The sequence below is a fragment of the Protomyctophum bolini genome (assembly GCF_963924005.1).
Source record: "Protomyctophum bolini genome assembly, chromosome: 7".
Lineage (NCBI taxonomy): Eukaryota > Metazoa > Chordata > Actinopteri > Myctophiformes > Myctophidae > Protomyctophum > Protomyctophum bolini.
In genome coordinates this window covers 16,046,864-16,072,198 of record NC_137868.1, presented here as the reverse complement: position 1 = coordinate 16,072,198, position 25,335 = coordinate 16,046,864, and the positions used below count along the sequence as shown (strand labels likewise).

The 25,335-nt window shown below is 41.4% G+C and overlaps 2 protein-coding genes across 2 annotated transcripts; one reads left to right on the top strand and one right to left on the bottom strand.

Annotated features, from left to right (window-relative positions):
- The first annotated feature begins 865 nt into the window (after positions 1-865).
- Positions 866-3,762, top strand: LOC308318261 (cbp/p300-interacting transactivator 3-like). Its single transcript, XM_080767747.1, has 2 exons — positions 866-1,047; positions 2,071-3,762. Exon 2 carries the CDS (start codon positions 2,080-2,082, stop codon positions 2,839-2,841), a length of 762 nt encoding a protein of 253 aa, XP_080623873.1. The 5' UTR covers positions 866-1,047; positions 2,071-2,079; the 3' UTR covers positions 2,842-3,762.
- Positions 3,763-15,427: 11,665 nt separating this feature from the next.
- On the bottom strand, positions 15,428-15,886 carry LOC308318579 (ubiquitin-conjugating enzyme E2 D4-like; the record flags this gene model as incomplete). The annotated part of the gene is made up of 1 exon (XM_080768195.1): positions 15,428-15,886. The coding sequence occupies one exon, from the start codon at positions 15,884-15,886 to the stop codon at positions 15,428-15,430; it is 459 nt and encodes a 152-aa protein (XP_080624321.1).
- Positions 15,887-25,335: the final 9,449 nt, after the last annotated feature.

Sequence of the window (25,335 nt, the reverse complement as noted above, 5' to 3'; positions counted from 1 at the left end):
ACACCAGTGGGTAACTCACTTGCATGCACATCCTACACATAACATGAAGATGAGTGGGCACATGTGAACAAGTTTGGTGACAACCACATATTGCACGCGCGCACACACACACACACACACACACACACACACACACACACACACACACATAGACATAGACACAGCACAGTAGCACATGCTTCTCATACATTTTGATTGATTACACACTACTACATTGGTACAATTACGCAATAATGCTAAAAGGATAACACAAGTCCTGTAGGGCTTGTTCCTGTGTATTCAATTCATCTAATGCACATGGACACTGACATACGCAATGAATCAAGATATAATCATTGTAGCCTTAGCCTATCTTCTATCTATCTATCTATCTATCTATCTATCTATCTATCTATCTATCTATCTATCTATCTATCTATCTATCTATCTATCTATCTATCTATCTATCTATCTATCTATCTATCTATCTATCTATCTATCTATCTATCTATCTATCTATCTATCTATCTATCTATCTATCTATCTATCTATCTATCTATCTATCTATCTATTAAAGCACAGATACTGATTGTGCTTTCTGTTGCCCTTGTGTTTTGCAAACACATTAACACATTATCAACAGACTAGTTACTGAAAAGGGCAAATCACATGTCCAAACATTCTTTAAAGAAGAGACGGTGGGGTGGAGGATATTTAAATTGGCTAGTGTGTCACAGTTCTCCACAGCCTTTTTTTACGCCCCTGCACAATTATATTAAGTAGGGCCAATAGGAACAAAGGAGAGGCAGGGCCGTGGCTCCACCTCTCCCCCACTGGTTTCCTCAGAGCTTTTTAGATGTACATAATCCCTGAGTTGACCCAGAAAATAGGCAGTCGTTTCAAGATCTGATGCGGCAGTCTTTGTGCACCGTCCCCTGCTTGAGCATGAAGCGTAACCCTGTGGAATATACATTGTAATCCGGAGCAGCCTCGCCTTGCATAGCAAAACTACTAAAAGACGTATAGCTGTAGCAAAGTCGCGCAACTTTGTGAACATAGCGGACACGGGTAAGTGATTTTGTCGGGTTTATTCGTTGGAGAAATACGAGGGGCTCCCTGCGTTTGTGGTGGTCTCCCGGGCTAGCTGCTGCTCCATTGTTTGCATTCCCTTGTTTAAATCTCGGGAATGAAAATAGGCTGATCGCTATAATCGATACGATATTACGGACATTTGAACTAAAACGACACGAACGACGACAGATGAATGCGAATCATTTTGCTGTTGAATTCGCACGCCTTGTGTGAGAAATGTGGTGATTCAGCTCTTAGAGAGAGAGAGATGTTGCATGATGTCAATGTATCGCTTCTTTGTTGTAACCTTGCGTGCGTAAAACCGACAGTGGATATTTTTTCTACCAGTTGACAGAAGGGATTTAAAGAATCACTGATGCATTCATTGTGTGCTGCACGATTGTGTCTTTTCTCTGCCCGTTTACCGGTCGTACGTAAAAATAATCGGCTAATTATTGCCGACTACACTAACAGTAGATAGAATATGGCCATTACCTACATTTCAGCCTCTGTTTTCATTCCTTGGCACAAAGAACGGCAATTTTAGCAATACCGAGCACAAGACAAGGCTTTCCAGTGTTCGTCAAAAAGGCGACACTAGCCTGCCTTGCAGATTTTTTTTTCTTTCTCAGGAAGCGTCCGCGGTAATTTGACTAGAAATGTCGTTTTAACATTAGATTAAGCTACACTCGTTTTTCCCCCTACGGATGAAAGGCAGTTTGTTAGAATAAGTTAATTTGTGTGGATTATCATACTGGTTTGCACTGTAGCAATGAACCACTGCCCACCTCATACACGCACAGCAAGGGCAACATAAACACCATTGTCATCCATCTAATGATGGCTCATGCTGGTACGCTCTAAAAAGCACAGCCAAACATGTCCATGGCATGTCGGTGTTGACTCCACAAGCTGTTCTTGGACCAGCTATCTGCGTTGTGACCAAAACAAAATTTCCCAGCGCATTGTTGGGGGGGAACTGCACCCTATCATAACAGTGTCCCCTCTGTGCTCCCCCAGACAGGAGGCATGGCTGACCATCTGATGATGCCCATGAACCATGGCTCAGCGGTCGGTGGTCTCCACGGTTACCGCATGGGCATGAACGGCGGCCTGCAGGCGGGCCACCAGCAGCACGGCAACCAGCCGGGCATGAGGCCCATGCACAACGGCCAGATGATGCACTACGGTGGGCAAGCCCAGGCCAACATGGAGGCCGCCATGAGACAGCGGCAGGGCATGGTGGCCATGAATGGTGGCGGCCAGATGGGTCATCACCAGATGACCTCTGGGAACATGATGTACAGTAGCCAGCAGCAGCAGCATCACCCCCAGCAGCAGCAACATCACATGCATCCACAGCAGCAGCACCAGCAGCAGCAACAACAAGCCCCACATCCACAGCAGCAGCAGCAACAGCAGCAGCAGCAACAATTCATGAACGGAGGGCTAACGTCCCAGCAGCTCATGGCCAGCATGCAGCTGCAGAAACTCAACACGCAGTACCACGGGCACCCACTGGGTGTGATGGGCGGGAACCATATGGGCCAGGCCGTCCAGTACCGCATGAACCCGGCCCAGCTGGCCAACATGCAGCACATGGCTGGGCCGGCACTGGCGCTCAACGGCATGGACGCCGATATGATCGACGAGGAGGTGCTGACCTCGCTGGTCATGGAGCTGGGCTTGGACCGGGTCCAGGAGCTGCCCGAACTCTTCCTGGGCCAGAACGAGTTTGACTTCATCTCGGACTTTGTCAGCAAACAGCAGCCCAGCACTGTCAGCTGCTGAGAGGACCTGATTGAGGACTGTTGAGAAGGGTGAGGGGACACGGGCGGAGAGCAAGAGGAGTGAGATTCGTCCAGAATGGATAATGACTGAATGGATGACGGCTCGGCTCTTTGCTTTTTTATATTTTGTTAGCACCTCCCAGGACAACTAAGCCAAGTTGCTGTGAAGGGTGTGAAAACAGAGAGATGCTAACTCTGGTTAGCCACAGAGAATGTGCAGTGCTAAGGTCTCACATGTGCTAGTGGCCAGAGAGGGTGGTTCAGTATTGGGTTGAAGCCCATTTCCACCTCTCCCTTCTCCAGGACATGAATGTAATAAAGAAGAAACTGCTGAATTCTCAGAAGCCACTCTGAACAATGTTAAGACACTGTGTTGCCTCCAAACAAGGACTCCACGGAAGTTTAGCAGTAAAACGTGTATTTATTTATTGCTCCTCTGAGAAAAGTAATATAGAAACGTACCACAGAGACCAGAGATGTTCCATTTTTGGGAATTGAATGGTTATTCATTTTTGGGTGGGAGCCTGGGAGGGATGTGGGAGAATTGGAGAAATTTGAAATTTACGGTCTCTTTTAATGAATTTTCAGTACATTTTGGCCTCTTGGATAAACAAAAAAACTAAAGCTCAGAGGAGAAGAACTTGCATTCCTCACACAACTGGGATAAGAGCGAGGGGACAAATGTTAGCTCATGCATTTGAATGGGAGTCTCATCCAGTTTTTATTTCTAAGTGGGTCACTTTTGGAAAAGTGTTGCCTTTTTAGGTGTGATGTTCCCTACAAATCTACTGCTTGTACTGTATGAAGCTGTTTTAACTCCAGAAATAATGTCCACACTGTTATGTTCTATTGGAGCTGTAGAACCGCCTTAATCGCGCAGATTTTTATTTATTGATTTGTTTATATTGTCCCCTTTTTTGTGGTCAAGACAGGGGTGGGGGGGTCTTTGTGAAAGGGGGGTTTGAGGATCAATAAAGATGGCCTGGATAGATGTGTGACCCGGTTTTCTATTCATTGCACAGCTCTTCCCCCTCCAGGCGGAGAGGGAGAGAGCGAGTGAGCTATCTAAGTGCTTTAGGATTATCTGTGGGTGAAGGAAAACCATTCCCCTCAAGTCTTACTACGGAAACATTTAAAAAATACAATATAATTTTTACGCAATGGATATCTATTCCTGGATACCGACTTTGTACTGATTACTGAATCTCCTGGCTTGTATCTGATCTAGAGTTCCATAATTATTCAAAGCCAAGGGAGGTTAGATTAATGGTGTCACTGGGAATGATTGACTGTAAATTGCATGTCATTACCCTGCCAATTAGCTAAGAGCTTTGATTCATATTGATATCAGAACTTAAACATAGTAGCTTATTAAAAGCTGTGGTTATTTGACAATGGGTAGGAAGAGTTATTCCCAGGCATCGATTAGGGTAAAAGGTGTTGACTCTAAGTGTGGCAAAATAGAAATGCATCATTTAAAAAGACAATGCGTAGTACTTAATGTTAAATGCCATTTGTTACTCTTATGAGTGATAATTGTAAATGAATTCCCACACCTTTTTGGCTTTCTCCCATTTGACAGTGTATCTGTTTGTTTGGGTGGGGGAGGTAGACATGGCCAGAGAATGCTTACCTAAACCCCCACAGGGCTTTTACTGACTTCAGGGCGTGTATGCCCTGCCCCAAAGTCGGTTGTCTTCACACAGCTTAGACATTGGGAGTTTAATGAATATGGACTGCTGTCAATGCAGTTGAGCAAATGGCTTTTCCAAAATAAAATAAAATCAGCCCTCTGTTGCTTTAACTGCTAGGCAAAGAATGGGTACAAAAGAAAAATATTCAGGTGCTCTTGTCTAAGCTACCTTTTTTTTCTTCTTTCAAAGTCATCCTCAGTAGATTGTTAGATCGTTCTGTGTCCCTGGGCTATGAAATACTTGATTGTGTTGGGAGTGTCATCACCATATTTAGCTGTTGTCAACACAGTCATCTTAAGCAACAGGATGAGTAACATGGGGAAAATGAGAGCACAATTGTCATCCACCACCAGGAATAGCTCTAGCTGATTGCTAAGTTTATGACTCATCACCTCCCTTCTGCAAGAAGCATAATCTATTTTCATTTGTCCAGTTTGAGCAGGGTCATTTTGTTCTTTCAAACATGCTTAACCATCTTGACCCGAATGCACTTCCTCTGCTTGGCTGCCATGAGCATGAAACACATTTACTTTTTTTGGGGGGGGGGGTTTCTCCCCTCAATGCCAAGAAAGTGTTGCAGGTTCCATGTTCACCACCAATCTCGTAAGATGGCCTCTGTTGGTAGGGTGAGAGTGGCATGGGTACAAATTGGCACCCCCCAAAAAAACCCTGTCTCCACGTATATCTCATAATTGCACACTGCATTGTGAGCGCCTTGTTTAGCACCAATTAAAAGCAGAGGTTTCTTTCTTAATCATTGTGACTCCGTTGTGGAAGGGGTGACTCTGCCAAACAGGCCCTGTTTGCTCTCCCAATCCCTTGTTATGACTGCCACCCGCCTCTCAGAGGCCAGTCTAGACGCAGGCTAAGCAGGGTGGGACGCATGAGACGTTTACAGTTAGTTCTGTTTTTCTCTCTCTTTCTCGCTCTCTCTCTGGGCTGAGAAACTCTTTTTCCCACCCACAACTGCTGCTGAACTCAACATTGTCTTCCTGTGGCGGCTTGTTTTCTCAATATAAGTCAAAGCTCAAAAGCCACATACAGATAGGGAAAGACCAATAGGTAAGCTCAGAGAGAAAACAAAAGAGCAAGGCAGGGGAGGTGGTCTAGAAAATGCAAGGACTTCTCCAATTTATGAAAGGTGAAGTTACTGTAGTAGGTGGAGAGATTTTTTCCTCCGTGCCTGGGGCCGGGTTTCTTGGCTGGGATTTACCCACAACACTTTATTTTACAACCCTGAGAAAACACGTCAATAAACGGTAACCAAAGAATGCTTGCACGAGAGGCATGCTTAAGCCCTACATACATTCCTCTATTCTCTCCCAACAGAGCTGTTCAACTCTACTTTTAAACTCTGGACCACTTGCATATTTCAAACGACCACACCTCCCCACAACAATATATAGTCGATACTGTATAATACAATATACACATTTTGTAATATTTAATAGGAACTGTCTTAAAGCTGGGATATATAGTTTATAGTTGTGTGCTGGTGTCACACACCAAAAATAGCATATCTAGCCCACAACCCCAACAGGTTGTTGAGAAACGGGTAGTCTACTTGTTTGAGTGCGGCCGCCTGCTCAGCTGCTGCGAGGCCGTTGCTCTCAGGCCCCCAGCACCAATGACAGATGTGCACTTGTTGGCTGTAGTCACGCATGGCCAGTACCCCGCCGCCACTCCACTGTCAGTGTTGCCAGATTTTATGAGAGAAATAAGGCCAGGTCTATGAAAGCAAAGCCCAAAAGAAGCGACTAATGGACCACATTAGCACTTTAAGGTGCATTGTGAGCTTGTGTATTTTCAAAAAGTCTTGAAATAAAATGTGGAATATTTGGAATATTTTTTTTACTGACACAAAACATTTTCAGATGGGAGTTAGGGATAAATACATAGCCCATTTGAGAACCACTGGCTTAAATATTAATAATGTTTTGGAAGCAAGCCCAAATAAGCAACTACACTTTAGAAACGGGCCCCAAAATAAACGCAGTCCGCAACTACCAATATTTACAAGCAACTTCACAGAAAAACAAGCCCAATGTTGCTTACAATAAGCATACATGGCAACACTGGTAGTGAGCCAGGACCTGATCAAACAGGCTAGTGGTGGACAAAGTACTCAACTCCAGTACTTGGGTCAAAGTATACAGTAGATACTCCTGGTCAAATATTACTCAACCTGAAGTGAAAGTTGCCCAGTCATATTTTGTACTTGAGATTAAGATAATTACGTAGGCCTATTCAAAAGTTCACTATTTGAAAAGGGCTACTAATTCATAATGTACTTTCCCCTTCCTAGAAATCTAGATTAGATTAGATTAGATTAGATTAGATGTCTTTATTATCCACAAGGGAAAATTGTTTTGCTAGTGTAGTCAAAAGTACAATATTTCTCTTTGAATTTTAGTGGACTGAAAGTATCTAGAAATACAGGTATATGCATACTCAATTGTCTTACAGTGGGTACCCTAAGTACAACACTCAAGTAAATGTACTTGAGTAAATGATATTGGCTGTAGTCACGCATGGCCCACCACCACTAGTACACTGTCAGCAGGGTAGCGAGACAGAACCTGATCAAACAGGCTCGCTGGTGAAGCCACCTGCATTGGAACACTGGTCTTCTGCGTGGGAAACCAAAGCTTGCGGCTGAAGCAGTAGTTGTTTTGGTTTCCCTCACCAGGTGGTTACATTGGGGGCTCATCCGGGGACGGCAGGGGGGTGGGGGTGTAGTTCCCCTTTGGGTGAGCGGTAGATGTTTGCGCATGGTTTCCCACATGACTCCAGGTGGTCACACATATTCAGCACAACATCTGTGAGGTTCTGCTGGATGGAGTGGCCATCTCTGGTCAGTGCTGCAGGCCCTTTAAACCCACACAGCATGTGATTTATCATGTAAACAAGGAGTCTACAGTGATGATGACCGTGAACAACACGTTTATTGCTTCCCAAACTCTTTCATATCAAGGACTCCCATAGTGATTTGTGTTTGGCTGCAGACCCCCATCTGAAAATATTTTGTCCCAGGACCCCTGGGAGTTGTTAAAATATTGTAGTTGCTCTACAAGCATTGCAATGTCATGCATGTGGAGCTTGTAGATTGTATATTTTCACAAAAATGTGAACAAATGTGGGAAAAGAAACATACATCAAATAGCCAATGTAGGCTTAAAGTTGGTAAATGATTTTATTGCTATATGATGATTGATTGATTCTATATTTTGGTGGGGGACCCCTGGAACGGCCTCAAGGACCCCTCCGCATCCTCAGACCCCACTTTGAGAAGCACATGCTAGGTGATATGACACCGGAGAACATTTTTGTTGGGGGGGAGAATTACTACTTACAGTGAAGTATTCTATGATGGTGGATTGGTGGTGCATTCAAAATGAGAAACTGATTTACAGAAAGAACTCCAGAGCTGAGGTTTCCAGACTGGATGAGTTATTTATTGACAACAGGGGCATGTCTCTATCTGAACTCTGTCTGAATACGAACACGCACGCTCTAACATGTCTGCTTCCTTAGCAAGTAGAGAATGCTTGTTTAGTGGCCAGGCAGGCACCTTGGTGTGTGTGTGTGTGTGTGTGTGTGTGTGTGTGTGTGTGTGTGTGTGTGTGTGTGTGTGTGTGTGTGTGTGTGTGTGTGTGTGTGTGTGTGTGTGTGTGTGTGTGTGTGTGTGTGTGTGCGTGCGTGCGTGCGTGTGTGCGTGCGTGCGTGTGCACATGTGTGTGTGTGTGTGTGTCCATCTGTGGCTGTGATGAACGTTTATACATGTGGTCATCTGTGTGTATAATTATGTACAGTATATGCATGGTTTGAGTGTGTGTGTGTGTGATGTGATGTGTGTGTGTGTGTGTGTGTGTGTGTGTGTGTGTGTGTGTGTATACATTTGTTTGTGCAACTCTGCATGTGGCTGTTTTGAGTATGGTTAGGTGTTGTTGTTGTAGTAGGACGGTTTACAAGTAAATGACTGTATTTCTGTATAAATTTGTCTTTGTGTGTGGGTGTGCGTGAGTGCGTGCGTGTGCATGTGTGTTGCTCAAAACGTGTGTTGCTCAAACCGAACTTCCTGATTTTCTGGCTCAACTGTCGCCTCACATCTCCTCGCCTCTTATTGGACAACGTTCCTCCCTGCTTGTAAAAATATAAACATGAACAATCGGGTGTGGGGTGGGGGGTGGGGGTAGACATGACAACATAACATGAACAATTGGGGTTGGGGTGGGGAGATGACAACATAACATGAACATATGTAAACTTGATTTTACTACACCTTTATTTGAATACAGGAAACGTCTCATTGAGATGCAAGGTTGAATGTGTAGGGATCCTGGGATATTGAGACATCACTATGTATTGCTATTGGTGTATAGTGACGTACAGTAAGAGTTCTGACCTGCTCAACACTATAACACTAATCAATCTAATCATAAATCATCATATCCTTTTTTCTAACCAGAAACAAGAAACAAGTAAAGATCACCAGTGCACATAGGAGCCAGGCCATAAGCTCACTGTCTCACTGAAATTAAAATATCTTGACCAAGACAGCAGCAGGAAAATAATGTTCATAAAGAATAAACACAAACAATACAGACAAAATAGGCCTACAACTATCACACACTATAATTAAGGAACCAGTTGAACAATGTTCAACAAGCCATTTCAATGAGAAAGGCCATCTGGCCTTCTTATTGAAACATTACTTCCAGGCTTTCTACTAAAGCGCGGTGCATTATGAGACAGCATTCGCTCTTGTTGTCAAGGGAGAAAAAAGCAGTATAAGCACATCACACATAAGCACTTTTCATAGAGGCACGTTGTTCTAATCTCGGTAATCATTTTGTTTTCCACAAACCCTGCTGAGGAGGCCTTTACATGTGAGCTCCCATCCCATTGACTCTGGCTTGTTGGGGCAGGTGACAGGAAGGTTGCTTAGTGACTGGCAACTCCCCCTCCTCACCACCTTCCTAAATCGTGTCTGGGGTTCAATGGTTCACAAGCTCTTTGAAGTATAAAAGGAGGGGACATGAATAATTTATTTTTTCCTGCATGTGGCCACCGACACTTCTCTGTCAAGCTGGCTCAAACAGGTAGAGGTGTCCCAGCAATGTCATAAGGTGGTAAATATTTCAGGGATCTTGCTCCTTTACACTGATGGAAGTAAATGAAGTGAGCTGTGTCATTTTGTATTTTTGAAGCTGACCCCAGAATCCTGGAGTTAGCTTCATTTTTTGTGTGTCACCATAAAATTATAAACAAAGAATGAATATGTGTGTCTGAAATCAGGTCTTTAGACATAGCGCTCCCTGATCCAGATTTTACGCAGGCCATGCAGCGTATATCTTTTCTGTATCTCGGTTATGAAACCCACCCCGCCTGCCTCTGATTGGCCTACTGAACGTCCCCTTCTGTGACGCACGCAAAACTGCTTCACCTCTAGTCATGCGTCACATTCCAGGAGGACAACTCTGCCCGGCTTTCCTCCATGGTGGAAATTAGTGCTAGGCACTGACTGCCTATGGGGGACGATAATTTGTGATTCTGTCCCTAGCGGTACATAGCTCGAATGGCGCTGAGTCGGTCAGCTCTAGCGGCCATCGCGCAACGTTCAGCAAGGCAACTCGCTCGCTTTGCGGTGCCTCTCGTTGCTCAAGGCCGCCAGAGACGGCACGCCTCCGTCATTATAGTCTCTCAAGACAGAGAAGTGGGCGCTGTTTCTCCTTTGTTTTACAGATGGGTTCCCAGATTGCCGTCATTAGAAATGTTTTTGTCTAACTACTGCTGTACTCTTTTCTCTCCAAGTGGGCGCTTGGTGGGAAAAAAACTATACCTAAACCTAACCTTAATCCAATAACGGATTTTAGAGAAGATATTGAAAAGCAGCGTCGGGAGAGGGGTTTGATCCTTAGGCACAAGGATTGTAAGTCCAATGCTTAAGTGATATGTTTTGAGTGTAGACAGACAGACAGACAGACAGACAGACAGACAGACAGACAGACAGACAGACAGACAGACAGGAAGACAGACAGACAGACAGACAGACACACACACACACACACAGGTATGTTTTGCTTCAGGTAAGGTAAGTTAGTCATAGAAATGTATGGCTTTATAATACCATAGAAACAGTAAAATCCTCAGTGATTAGACTGAGTGTACACTGGACCAGTGGACCCAACAGTACCCTTGCACAGAGAATTTCCCTGTACAGTCTCTCTAAACGTTCTGGTAATCGATGTGCTCTCCCATATGGCAACCCTCCCAAGCCAGGCCCACCAATAAGAACACACCCTTTTAGAGATAGGAGCAGAATAGATCTCCAGGGAATATTTCCCTGTGCTATTTGACACACTGTAGGCCTGTTTGGTAAGAGCAGTCGGAGCAAACGTTTGTGATTTGGGCCATGCCACCTTTTTTTTAACACAGGTTTGTAGGTTAGCGTTAGCACACACAGAGAGAAAGGAAACAGTATTAACGGAGGCTATATTTCTGTACACAGTGTCTTTGTGAGAAGGGCTTTAAGCCCGTTTGCTAATCTGGTGACAGTGGCAGGCACATGCTTCCATAGAGGGAGTAGACAGAGTATGAGGCTGCAGCCTGCAGGGAAGGGAAGGAAGGGGGTTGGTGGTGAGTTGATACAGGAGAGAGACTAGTAATTCTTTGGGGGAGGGGTTTACAAGTAGTCTTGTTGGTCAAATTGATGTGCCACTGTGACATGCTTGAGAAATCTCTCTCTGTGTGGCAATGTGTGTCTGTCTGTGCAGTGTGCACATACATTTGCTTTTGTGTACATGCCTGTATGTACGTATACGTGTGTGTGTGCGTGCGTGCGTGCGTACTGCTGTGTTTTCATGGACACGTCTTTAAAAGTAAATGTGTTTTATGATTTTTATCTATTCGCATATGCATTTGCATATGCACACATGTACTTTTGTTTTGGTTTGTCTGTCTGCTTGGGTTTGCATCTGTCTGTGCTTGTCGTATGTGTGCTTAAGGTATGTTGTGTACGTGTACGTGTACGTGTACGTGTACGTGTACGTGTACGTGTGCGTGTGCGTGTACGTGTGCGTGTGCGTGTACGTGTACGTGTGCGTGTGCGTGTGTGTGTGTGTGTGTGCGTCCGTGCGTGCGTGCGACTGTGCGTGCGCACGCAGTCCTGTGTCTCCACGTGCTGTCAAATGTGCCCGTGTTCTGTCAACTGACATGTGCCTTGTTCAGGACCTGCGTGCCTCTATTTTTGTGTGCTACAGTGTGCGTCCCCATCGGTTTGTGTGTGTGTGTGTGTGTGGGGTCCATGTCTCTCTGCCTGCAGGTCTCCTACCAGTTTCTTGTTGCCAGATTTTGTGCAAGAAATAAGCAACCAGGTCTATGAAACAAGCCCAAAAGCAGCGACTATGTCAGCTTAACCACTTACATATAGAACCGAACATATACATCATCTATTTGAAGATAGACAATCTACAAGCTCACAGCACACAATGTATTTGTCCGTGAACCCCACGGACAATGCATTGTGAGCTTGATATTTCCCAAAAAATCATGAAATAGATTTGGAATATGTTTTGAAACACTGTAAAAGGGCACAAGATAGCTTCAAAAAGGGGGGTTCACGGACAAATACATACAATTTGGGAGGTCCTTGAAATGAAAATGTTTAAGAACCACTGATTTAAACAACATTAGGAAGCGAGCACCAAATAAACAACTACAGACAGTACACTTTAGAAACTACCCACCCCCTCCAAAGAAAAGAAAAAACCCCTGCAACCCGAAACCACGACAAGCTACTTCACAGAAGATCCCCAGCACAACACGGCGCAAATCTTTATATATATTCCTCCACAGCAAATGTTTTTACTTTTTAACTCATATTTGTTTTTGGGTGGTAATATAGAAAAGGTTTTTTGTCTGAAAACTGTCATGATTTAGAAGGCATTTTGTAGAATCTATATGGTCTCAGGTCTGAATGTCGCTTATAATAAGCGGACATGGCAACACTGAGTCTCCCATCCTCCAAGAGATGACACTCAGGAGGAGGGCCATGTGACCCAGCATCCACGTTCCCGGCAGCAGCAGCAGCAGCAGTAGTAGCAGCAGCAGCGTCTGACAGAGGAACAGCCTGCTTCATAGCCTATACCTCTGTCACAACCACTTGCCACTTGCATATGTTGGGCAATTTTCATAACGTGTGACCATACCATTAACAAAATGTCATCATGCTTTAAGTAGCATGTGACGTGTCAAACTAGAGGGTTTTCATGATTCTGAATCCATTCCAAGCATTGGTTTTGCACAAACATTTGGGCACATTTGGGCAAATGTGCCCAAAAGTGTTTTTTGTGCAAAATTATGCTTGGAATGGATTCAGAACCCCCTAGTTTGACACGTCACATGCTACTTAAAGCATGATGACAAGATTGTTTTTTTTGCCTTATATACCTGTATATGGCCACAAATAACCCTATAAATAAACTATTATGAAAATTGCCCAACCTATGCAAGTTAGCAACCGGCAGTTTCTACATGGGGACCCATATTCAACATTTCTAACATGAAGATATGCGCTCCACTGAACACTCCTTTATAGTTTCTACTTTCTCTTCTTGCGACTGCAGGTCGCATTTATATGGAAACGTGCATTTCCCATCAGTCAGTCCGTCCATCCGTCTGTCCGTCCGTCCGTCACCCCATGCCTCCATATGGTCATGCCTCGTGACATCACGTGACATCATCAGGGAAGGAGATCCCTGATGTCATCAATATTAAGCCTGTATATGGGAATGCCATATGATACTAGTTGTTTGTATATTGGTTAATTGAGTTTTAGCATCCACAAACGATGTCCTCAAAAATATTCTAGCTACTATAGGCACATGTAGTCGTGTACCACATGAAGCTTAATATGAAGTAGCCGTGCATACAAAATAATAATACACAACACACAAAATCAAAAATACAAATGAGAGAAGCAGAAACGGACAGCAGAAATGCAGTACGCACCACCCTAGCTGACGATATTCAGGTTTTAGATTCAAGCCCGAAACTACGATTGAATTGGCAAGCCAATTTCCCAGGATACATGGAGAACGAGTAGATAATTGCCTTGGTCACAGTGTGTTCAGCATGCGGTTGAGACACTCAGTTGCGAGTCTGACTCTCCCACACATAATTTATTTTGGAGGCGAGTTTACTTAGGAAGCCTTGAGAAACATTTCGAGAGCAGGTTTTTGTATACTAGAGATTCTGGACGCTGCACAGCCCTCACAACTACAACCTAACCCTGTGGCTCTGGCTGGATCAGATTTTTATGGTTATGTCAGAGTCCGAGCTGTATTTTACGTGTCTTAAGTATACCAGGTCTTATTACTTAACTTAAGACATGGAGACGTGATCAATGCCATTTGGCTATTCTGAGTGGCCAATGAGCATTGACCATGCCTCCAGGTCTTAAGTTAAGTAATAAGACACTTAAGACACGCAAAATACAGCCCACACTGTGTCCTTCCTATATATGGCATATCAGGTTTGTTAATGGTTATATGTGAGTCATAGTGACGTGGCCATTGTCCTCCTACCCTTGTGACGGACTTGACCCCGAGACATCGGAGTACGAGACATCAGGGTCTGTGATCAGTGCACCAACCGGCCAAGCCACCATAACAGTAAGACGCCTGAGGTTGCGTGCACGCATCCGCCTGGGTGACAGCAGACTGATGGGCGAGCTCTGGCGTTTTGGCATGGGGGGTCAGATCAGCATATGGATTGGATTGATGAATTCTGTACTGGTCATGTATGAAGTGTACAGGGTTTGATGAGGTCAGATCAGCATATGGAATGTCAGAACGGGTCAGCTCCAGATATGGATATCTAAGGGTGGCAGCGGGGGCAGTGTCTTGAGTGTACAGGGTTTGATGAGGGCCCAGGTATGGGCCTGTTGAGAACTAGTTTTCGCCGGCTGCCGGGCGTGGCTGCATTAATAACTTGGGGGCAGGCCCGTCTAAAGATTAAATGGACAGATGTCACGTGATGTCACGAGACATGGGCACCATAATTATGGGGACTTTCCCATATATGGGGATTTTGAGTGATACACTGACTGACTGAAGGACAAAAAAATACGATTTCATAGTAAATGCGACCTGAGGTCGCAACGAGGACCATCTAATAAACCTTTTTATATTCAGGGAGGACAGGTTCAATTTAAGGCTAACGGTGCGTTCAGACTTGAATTTAAATATTCGCCTCGGTTCGTCCTGTTTGTGCTGCGCCAGGTCGCGTCGCGCCTGTTCACGACGTTCGCACAACATCTCGTCTTTGCATCGACTTTGTATGTAATCACGCCACTCTAACCATCCAAGTCTGAACACACCTTAAGAATTTAAGACCTGATCCACATGATATTATTTTGGGTATAGTGTCTGTCGCTGTCACGTCTGCCACCTTGATTGGCTGACAAATAAACATATTTTAATTTAGGTCTGGAAAACCAAATATTTTTTGTATCTACCTCTTTTAAATTGTATCTACCTTTTGTCCAGCACCAGCGAGGTAGTGGATGTACGCAAGTTGCGCAACCTACTTGTTTCTAAATTAACATAATAATAGCCTATACCAATACCAAAAACTAACAGGAAAAGAGGAAAAATCTAGGATAAAACTGGTGTCAGTGTGTGTAGAGAAAAACAATAATTATCTTAACTATCTAGAACCGTCCTTTTTTATTTTTTGATATTTTTGGGCCTTTTATTGATAGATAGATACGTAGGTACGTAGACGGGGAAGTGGGAGAGAGGGGGGAGACATACAGCAAAGTTCATCGGGATCGGGACTCGACCCGCGACACACTGTCATGCTGGATTACCAGCCAAGGTGCCTGGACCGCTAAACCGGCCCAGGCCTAGAACTGTACTTTTGAGTCCATTCTCTGGCTAATGTGTTGAACTTCTGTTTGTCAGATTTATAGATTTGCGCAATGTCTGGGACAAGAGGGTCATCTGGGTTTGGATCGCATAGCAAAGCGCAAATGGATAATAACACTTTTGACACTGTAAGTGCAGGTGACCACTGTGATTTTAAGATGTCAAGGCAGATGTTGCCACTGCTGCTTATGTTAGGGTGATAGATCTTTGATGTGAATTCCACCTTTGGTGGTTTAAAGGGGTAGTCAGAGGGGAGGTGGATATCAAGGACGAACAGCCCTCCTTGATACGGGCTGTCAGTCGGTCCCATGATGGTAGCCTTCCAGTGGAATAAGTCCTCACCGACTGGACCGGCTGTACACTGAGCTGGTGGGTCCCTTCCCAAGTCAAGCAACTCCTTCTGAATTCTTTTTGAAGCCATTACGTCAGACCCTGTTGAAATGTTGTCTGTAGTGAGAGGTTGGACAGCTGTCAGAGATTTCACTTCACTGGTTTGATTCGGGTCAGTAGTCTCCAGTGACTTCTCCGTGAAATCTGTTCGGAGTAGTTTACACACTGACAGATGTATAGGCTGTGACCTGTCTTTTAAGGACAACATCACCTTGTGATGTCACACCGGGCAGGTTGTGACACGTGCAACCTAAATCAGCCTGTGTGTCTGTGTGTGTCTGTCTGCCCAAATATGGAGATGAGTGATGTCATAGTACTGACATCATCCACTGGCCTCCTCTGACACAGCTACTGATGTCATTGCGAACGCAGTGAGCACTTACTATGAGACCTAGCAGATCATGTCTTTTTGAAGATTTGAAAAAAATGACGAAATGACAAAAACGATGGGTTATAGCCCATGTTTTTTGAAATTTTGAAAAAAAAAGTTAGCCTCGTTTCTCATCATTTTGGACCATGGGCTATAGCCCATATCGTACGGCATACTATAGCGCGGCGTTTTTCATCATTTTTGAAGATTTGAAAAAAATGACGAAATGACAAAAACGATGGGTTATAGCCCATGTTTTTTGAAATTTTGAAAAAAAAAGTTAGCCTCGTTTCTCATCATTTTGGACCATGGGCTATAGCCCATATCGTACGGCATACTATAGCGCGCCGTTTTTCATCATTTTTGAGGATTTGAAAAAAATGACGAAATGACAAAAACGATGGGTTATAGCCCATGTTTTTTGAAATTTTGAAAAAAAAAGTTAGCCTCGTTTCTCATCATTTTGGACCATGGGCTATAGCCCATATCGTACGGCATACTATAGCGTGCCGTTTTTCATCATTTTTGAAGATTTGAAAAAAATGACGAAATGACAAAAACGATGGGTTATAGCCCATGTTTTTTGAAATTTTGAAAAAAAAAGTTAGCCTCGTTTCTCATCATTTTGGACCATGGGCTATAGCCCATATCGTACGGCATACTATAGCGCGCCGTTTTTCATCATTTTTGAGGATTTGAAAAAAATGACGAAATGACAAAAACGATGGGTTATAGCCCATGTTTTTTGAAATTTTGAAAAAAAAAGTTAGCCTCGTTTCCCATCATTTTGGACCATGGGCTATAGCCCATATCGTACGGCATACTATAGCGCGCCGTTTTTCATCATTTTTGAAGATATGAAAAAAATTACGAAATGACAAAAACGATGGGTTATAGCCCATGTTTTTTGAAAATTAAAAAAAAAAAGTTAGCCTCGTTTCTCATCATTTTGGACCATGGGCTATAGCCCATATCGTACGGCATACTATAGCGCGCCGTTTTTCATCATTTTTGAAGATTTGAAAAAAATGACGAAATGACAAAAACGATGGGTTATAGCCCATGTTTTTAGAAATTTAGAAAAAAAAAGTTAGCCTCGTTTCCCATCATTTTGGACCATGGGCTATAGCCCATATCGTACGGCATACTATAGCGCGCCGTTTTTCATCATTTTTGAAGATTTGAAAAAAATGACGAAATGACAAAAACGATGGGTTATAGCCCATGTTTTTTGAAAATTAAAAAAAAAAAGTTAGCCTCGTTTCTCATCATTTTGGACCATGGGCTATAGCCCATATCGTACGGCATACTATAGCGCGCCGTTTTTCATCATTTTTGAAGATTTAAAAAAAATGACGAAATGACAAAAACGATGGGTTATAGCCCATGTTTTTAGAAATTTAGAAAAAAAAAGTTAGCCTCGTTTCCCATCATTTTGGACCATGGGCTATAGCCCATATCGTACGGCATACTATAGCGCGCCGTTTTTCATCATTTTTGAAGATTTGAAAAAAATGACGAAATGACAAAAACGATGGGTTATAGCCCATGTTTTTTGAAATTTTGAAAAAAAAAGTTAGCCTCGTTTCCCATCATTTTGGACCATGGGCTATAGCCCATATCGTACGGCATACTATAGCGCGCCGTTTTTCATCATTTTTGAAGATTTGAAAAAAATTACGAAATGACAAGAACGATGGGTTATAGCCCATGTTTTTTGAAATTTTGAAAAAAAAAGTTAGCCTCGTATCTCATCATTTTGGACCATGGGCTATAGCCCATATCGTACGGCATACTATAGCGCACCGTTTTTCATCATTTTTGAAGATTTGAAAAAAATGACGAAATGACAAAAACGATGGGTTATAGCCCATGTTTTTTGAAATTTTGAAAAAAAAAAGTTAGCCTCGTTTCTCATCATTTTGGACCATGGGCTATAGCCCATATCGTACGGCATACTATAGCGCGCCGTTTTTCATCATTTTTGAGGATTTGAAAAAAATGACGAAATGACAAAAACGATGGGTTATAGCCCATGTTTTTTGAAATTTTGAAAAAAAAAGTTAGCCTCGTTTCTCATCATTTTGGACCATGGGCTATAGCCCATATCGTACGGCATACTATAGCGTGCCGTTTTTCATCATTTTTGAAGATTTGAAAAAAATGACGAAATGACAAAAACGATGGGTTATAGCCCATGTTTTTTGAAATTTTGAAAAAAAAAGTTAGCCTCGTTTCTCATCATTTTGGACCATGGGCTATAGCCCATATCGTACGGCATACTATAGCGCGCCGTTTTTCATCATTTTTGAGGATTTGAAAAAAATGACGAAATGACAAAAACGATGGGTTATAGCCCATGTTTTTTGAAATTTTGAAAAAAAAAGTTAGCCTCGTTTCCCATCATTTTGGACCATGGGCTATAGCCCATATCGTACGGCATACTATAGCGCGCCGTTTTTCATCATTTTTGAAGATATGAAAAAAATTACGAAATGACAAAAACGATGGGTTATAGCCCATGTTTTTTGAAAATTAAAAAAAAAAAGTTAGCCTCGTTTCTCATCATTTTGGACCATGGGCTATAGCCCATATCGTACGGCATACTATAGCGCGCCGTTTTTCATCATTTTTGAAGATTTGAAAAAAATGACGAAATGACAAAAACGATGGGTTATAGCCCATGTTTTTAGAAATTTAGAAAAAAAAAGTTAGCCTCGTTTCCCATCATTTTGGACCATGGGCTATAGCCCATATCGTACGGCATACTATAGCGCGCCGTTTTTCATCATTTTTGAAGATTTGAAAAAAATGACGAAATGACAAAAACGATGGGTTATAGCCCATGTTTTTTGAAAATTAAAAAAGAAAAGTTAGCCTCGTTTCTCATCATTTTGGACCATGGGCTATAGCCCATATCGTACGGCATACTATAGCGCGCCGTTTTTCATCATTTTTGAAGATTTTAAAAAAATGACGAAATGACAAAAACGATGGGTTATAGCCCATGTTTTTAGAAATTTAGAAAAAAAAAGTTAGCCTCGTTTCCCATCATTTTGGACCATGGGCTATAGCCCATATCGTACGGCATACTATAGCGCGCCGTTTTTCATCATTTTTGAAGATTTGAAAAAAATGACGAAATGACAAAAACGATGGGTTATAGCCCATGTTTTTTGAAATTTTGAAAAAAAAAGTTAGCCTCGTATCTCATCATTTTGGACCATGGGCTATAGCCCATATCGTACGGCATACTATAGCGCACCGTTTTTCATCATTTTTGAAGATTTGAAAAAAATGACGAAATGACAAAAACGATGGGTTATAGCCCATGTTTTTAGAAATTTTGAAAAAAAAAGTTAGCCTCGTTTCTCATCATTTTGGACCATGGGCTATAGCCCATATCGTACGGCATACTATAGCGCACCGTTTTTCATCATTTTTGAAGATTTGAAAAAAATGACGAAATGACAAAAACGATGGGTTATAGCCCATGTTTTTAGAAATTTTGAAAAAAAAAGTTAGCCTCGTTTCTCATCATTTTGGACCATGGGCTATAGCCCATATCGTACGGCATACTATAGCGCGCCGTTTTTCATCATTTTTGAAGATTTGAAAAAAATTACGAAATGACAAAAACGATGGGTTATAGCCCATGTTTTTTGAAAATTTAAAAAAAAAAGTTAGCCTCGTTTCTCATCATTTTGGACCATGGGCTATAGCCCATATCGTACGGCATACTATAGCGCGCCGTTTTTCATCATTTTTGAAGATTTGAAAAAAATGACGAAATGACAAAAACGATGGGTTATAGCCCATGTTTTTAGAAATTTAGAAAAAAAAAGTTAGCCTCGTTTCCCATCATTTTGGACCATGGGCTATAGCCCATATCGTACGGCATACTATAGCGCGCCGTTTTTCATCATTTTTGAAGATTTGAAAAAAATGACGAAATGACAAAAACGATGGGTTATAGCCCATGTTTTTTGAAATTTTGAAAAAAAAAGTTAGCCTCGTTTCCCATCATTTTGGACCATGGGCTATAGCCCATATCGTACGGCATACTATAGCGCGCCGTTTTTCATAATTTTTGAAGATTTGAAAAAAATGACGAAATGACAAAAACGATGGGTTATAGCCCATGTTTTTAGAAATTTTGAAAAAAAAAGTTAGCCTCGTTTCCCATCATTTTGGACCATGGGCTATAGCCCATATCGTACGGCATACTATAGCGCGCCGTTTTTCATCATTTTTGAAGATTTGAAAAAAATGACGAAATGACAAAAACGATGGGTTATAGCCCATGTTTTTTGAAATTTTGAAAAAAAAAGTTAGCCTCGTTTCTCATCATTTTGGACCATGGGCTATAGCCCATATCGTACGGCATACTATAGCGCGCCGTTTTTCATCATTTTTGAAGATTTGAAAAAAATGACGAAATGACAAAAACGATGGATTATAGCCCATGTTTTTTGAAATTTTGAAAAAAAAAGTTAGCCTCGTTTCTCATCATTTTGGACCATGGGCTATAGCCCATATCGTACGGCATACTATAGCGCGCCGTTTTTCATCATTTTTGAGGATTTGAAAAAAATGACGAAATGACAAAAACGATGGGTTATAGCCCATGTTTTTTGAAATTTTGAAAAAAAAAGTTAGCCTCGTTTCCCATCATTTTGGACCATGGGCTATAGCCCAAATCGTACGGCATACTATAGCGCGCCGTTTTTCATCATTTTTGAAGATTTGAAAAAAATTACGAAATGACAAAAACGATGGGTTATAGCCCATGTTTTTAGAAAATTTGAAAAAAAAAGTTAGCCTCGTTTCTCATCATTTTGGACCATGGGCTATAGCCCATATCGTACGGCATACTATAGCGCGCCGTTTTTCATCATTTTTGAAGATTTGAAAAAAATGACGAAATGACAAAAACGATGGGTTATAGCCCATGTTTTTTGAAATTTTGAAAAAAAAGGTTAGCCTCGTTTCCCATCATTTTGGACCATGGGCTATAGCCCATATCGTACGGCATACTATAGCGCGCCGTTTTTCATAATTTTTGAAGATTTGAAAAAAATGACGAAATGACAAAAACGATGGGTTATAGCCCATGTTTTTTGAAATTTTGAAAAAAAAAGTTAGCCTCGTTTCCCATCATTTTGGACCATGGGCTATAGCCCATATCGTACGGCATACTATAGCGCGCCGTTTTTCATCATTTTTGAAGATTTGAAAAAAATGACGAAATGACAAAAACGATGGGTTATAGCCCATGTTTTTTGAAATTTTGAAAAAAAAAGTTAGCCTCGTTTCTCATCATTTTGGACCATGGGCTATAGCCCATATCGTACGGCATACTATAGCGCGCCGTTTTTCATCATTTTTGAGGATTTGAAAAAAATGACGAAATGACAAAAACGATGGGTTATAGCCCATGTTTTTTAAATTTTGAAAAAAAAAGTTAGCCTCGTTTCCCATCATTTTGGACCATGGGCTATAGCCCATATCGTACGGCATACTATAGCGTGCCGTTTTTCATCATTTTTGAAGATTTGAAAAAAATTACGAAATGACAAAAACGATGGGTTATAGCCCATGTTTTTAGAAAATTTGAAAAAAAAAGTTAGCCTCGTTTCTCATCATTTTGGACCATGGGCTATAGCCCATATCGTACGGCATACTATAGCGCGCCGTTTTTCATCATTTTTGAAGATTTGAAAAAAATGACGAAATGACAAAAACGATGGGTTATAGCCCATGTTTTTTGAAATTTTGAAAAAAAAAGTTAGCCTCGTTTCCCATCATTTTGGACCATGGGCTATAGCCCATATCGTACGGCATACTGTAGCGCGCCGTTTTTCATCATTTTTGAAGATTTGAAAAAAATGACGAAATGACAAAAACGATGGGTTATAGCCCATGTTTTTTGAAATTTTGAAAAAAAAAGTTAGCCTCGTTTCTCATCATTTTGGACCATGGGCTATAGCCCATATCGTACGGCATACTATAGCGCGCCGTTTTTCATCATTTTTGAGGATTTGAAAAAAATGACGAAATGACAAAAACGATGGGTTATAGCCCATGTTTTTTGAAATTTTGAAAAAAAAATTAGCCTCGTTTCTCATCATTTTGGACCATGGGCTATAGCCCATATCGTACGGCATACTATAGCGCGCCGTTTTTCATCATTTTTGAGGATTTGAAAAAAATGACGAAATGACAAAAACGATGGGTTATAGCCCATGTTTTTGAAATTTTGAAAAAAAAAGTTAGCCTCGTTTCCCATCATTTTGGACCATGGGCTATAGCCCATATCGTACGGCATACTATAGCGCGCCGTTTTTCATCATTTTTGAAGATTTAAAAAAAATGACGAAATGACAAAAACGATGGGTTATAGCCCATGTTTTTTGAAATTTTGAAAAAAAAAGTTAGCCTCGTTTCTCATCATTTTGGACCATGGGCTATAGCCCATATCGTACGGCATACTATAGCGCGCCGTTTTTCATCATTTTTGAGGATTTAAAAAAAATGACGAAATGACAAAAACGATGGGTTATAGCCCATGTTTTTTAAATTTTGAAAAAAAAAGTTAGCCTCGTTTCCCATCATTTTGGACCATGGGCTATAGCCCATATCGTACGGCATACTATAGCGCGCCGTTTTTCATCATTTTTGAAGATATGAAAAAAATTACGAAATGACAAAAACGATGGGTTATAGCCCATGTTTTTTGAAAAAAAAAAAAAAAAAGTTAGCCTCGTTTCTCATCATTTTGGACCATGGGCTATAGCCCATATCGTACGGCATACTATAGCGCGCCGTTTTTCATCATTTTTGAAGATTTGAAAAAAATGACGAAATGACAAAAACGATGGGTTATAGCCCATGTTTTTAGAAATTTAGAAAAAAAAAGTTAGCCTCGTTTCCCATCATTTTGGACCATGGGCTATAGCCCATATCGTACGGCATACTATAGCGCGCCGTTTTTCATCATTTTTGAAGATTTGAAAAAAATGACGAAATGACAAAAACGATGGGTTATAGCCCATGTTTTTTGAAAATTAAAAAAAAAAAGTTAGCCTCGTTTCTCATCATTTTGGACCATGGGCTATAGCCCATATCGTACGGCATACTATAGCGCGCCGTTTTTCATCATTTTTGAAGATTTTAAAAAAATGACGAAATGACAAAAACGATGGGTTATAGCCCATGTTTTTAGAAATTTAGAAAAAAAAAGTTAGCCTCGTTTCCCATCATTTTGGACCATGGGCTATAGCCCATATCGTACGGCATACTATAGCGCGCCGTTTTTCATCATTTTTGAAGATTTGAAAAAAATGACGAAATGACAAAAACGATGGGTTATAGCCCATGTTTTTTGAAATTTTGAAAAAAAAAGTTAGCCTCGTATCTCATCATTTTGGACCATGGGCTATAGCCCATATCGTACGGCATACTATAGCGCACCGTTTTTCATCATTTTTGAAGATTTGAAAAAAATGACGAAATGACAAAAACGATGGGTTATAGCCCATGTTTTTAGAAATTTTGAAAAAAAAAGTTAGCCTCGTTTCTCATCATTTTGGACCATGGGCTATAGCCCATATCGTACGGCATACTATAGCGCACCGTTTTTCATCATTTTTGAAGATTTGAAAAAAATGACGAAATGACAAAAACGATGGGTTATAGCCCATGTTTTTTGAAATTTTGAAAAAAAAAGTTAGCCTCGTTTCTCATCATTTTGGACCATGGGCTATAGCCCATATCGTACGGCATACTATAGCGCGCCGTTTTTCATCATTTTTGAAGATTTGAAAAAAATGACGAAATGACAAAAACGATGGGTTATAGCCCATGTTTTTTGAAATTTTGAAAAAAAAATTAGCCTCGTTTCTCATCATTTTGGACCATGGGCTATAGCCCATATCGTACGGCATACTATAGCGCGCCGTTTTTCATCATTTTTGAGGATTTGAAAAAAATGACGAAATGACAAAAACGATGGGTTATAGCCCATGTTTTTGAAATTTTGAAAAAAAAAGTTAGCCTCGTTTCCCATCATTTTGGACCATGGGCTATAGCCCATATCGTACGGCATACTATAGCGCGCCGTTTTTCATCATTTTTGAAGATTTAAAAAAAATGACGAAATGACAAAAACGATGGGTTATAGCCCATGTTTTTTGAAATTTTGAAAAAAAAAGTTAGCCTCGTTTCTCATCATTTTGGACCATGGGCTATAGCCCATATCGTACGGCATACTATAGCGCGCCGTTTTTCATCATTTTTGAGGATTTAAAAAAAATGACGAAATGACAAAAACGATGGGTTATAGCCCATGTTTTTTAAATTTTGAAAAAAAAAGTTAGCCTCGTTTCCCATCATTTTGGACCATGGGCTATAGCCCATATCGTACGGCATACTATAGCGCGCCGTTTTTCATCATTTTTGAAGATTTGAAACAAATTACGAAATGACAAAAACGATGGGTTATAGCCCATGTTTTTTGAAAATTTGAAAAAAAAAGTTAGCCTCGTTTCTCATCATTTTGGACCATGGGCTATAGCCCATATCGTACGGCATACTATAGCGCGCCGTTTTTCATCATTTTTGAGGATTTGAAAAAAAATGACGAAATGACAAAAACGATGGGTTATAGCCCATGTTTTTTGAAATTTTGAAAAACAAAGTTAGCCTCGTTTCCCATCATTTTGGACCATGGGCTATAGCCCATATCGTACGGCATACTATAGCGCGCCGTTTTTCATCATTTTTGAAGATTTGAAAAAAATTACGAAATGACAAAAACGATGGGTTATAGCCCATGTTTTTTGAAAATTAAAAAAAAAAAGTTAGCCTCGTTTCTCATCATTTTGGACCATGGGCTATAGCCCATATCGTACGGCATACTATAGCGCGCCATTTTTCATCATTTTTGAAGATTTGAAAAAAATGACGAAATGACAAAAACGATGGGTTATAGCCCATGTTTTTTGAAATTTTGAAAAAAAAAGTTAGCCTCGTTTCTCATCATTTTGGACCATGGGCTATAGCCCATATCGTACGCCATACTATAGCGTGCCGTTTTTCATCATTTTTGA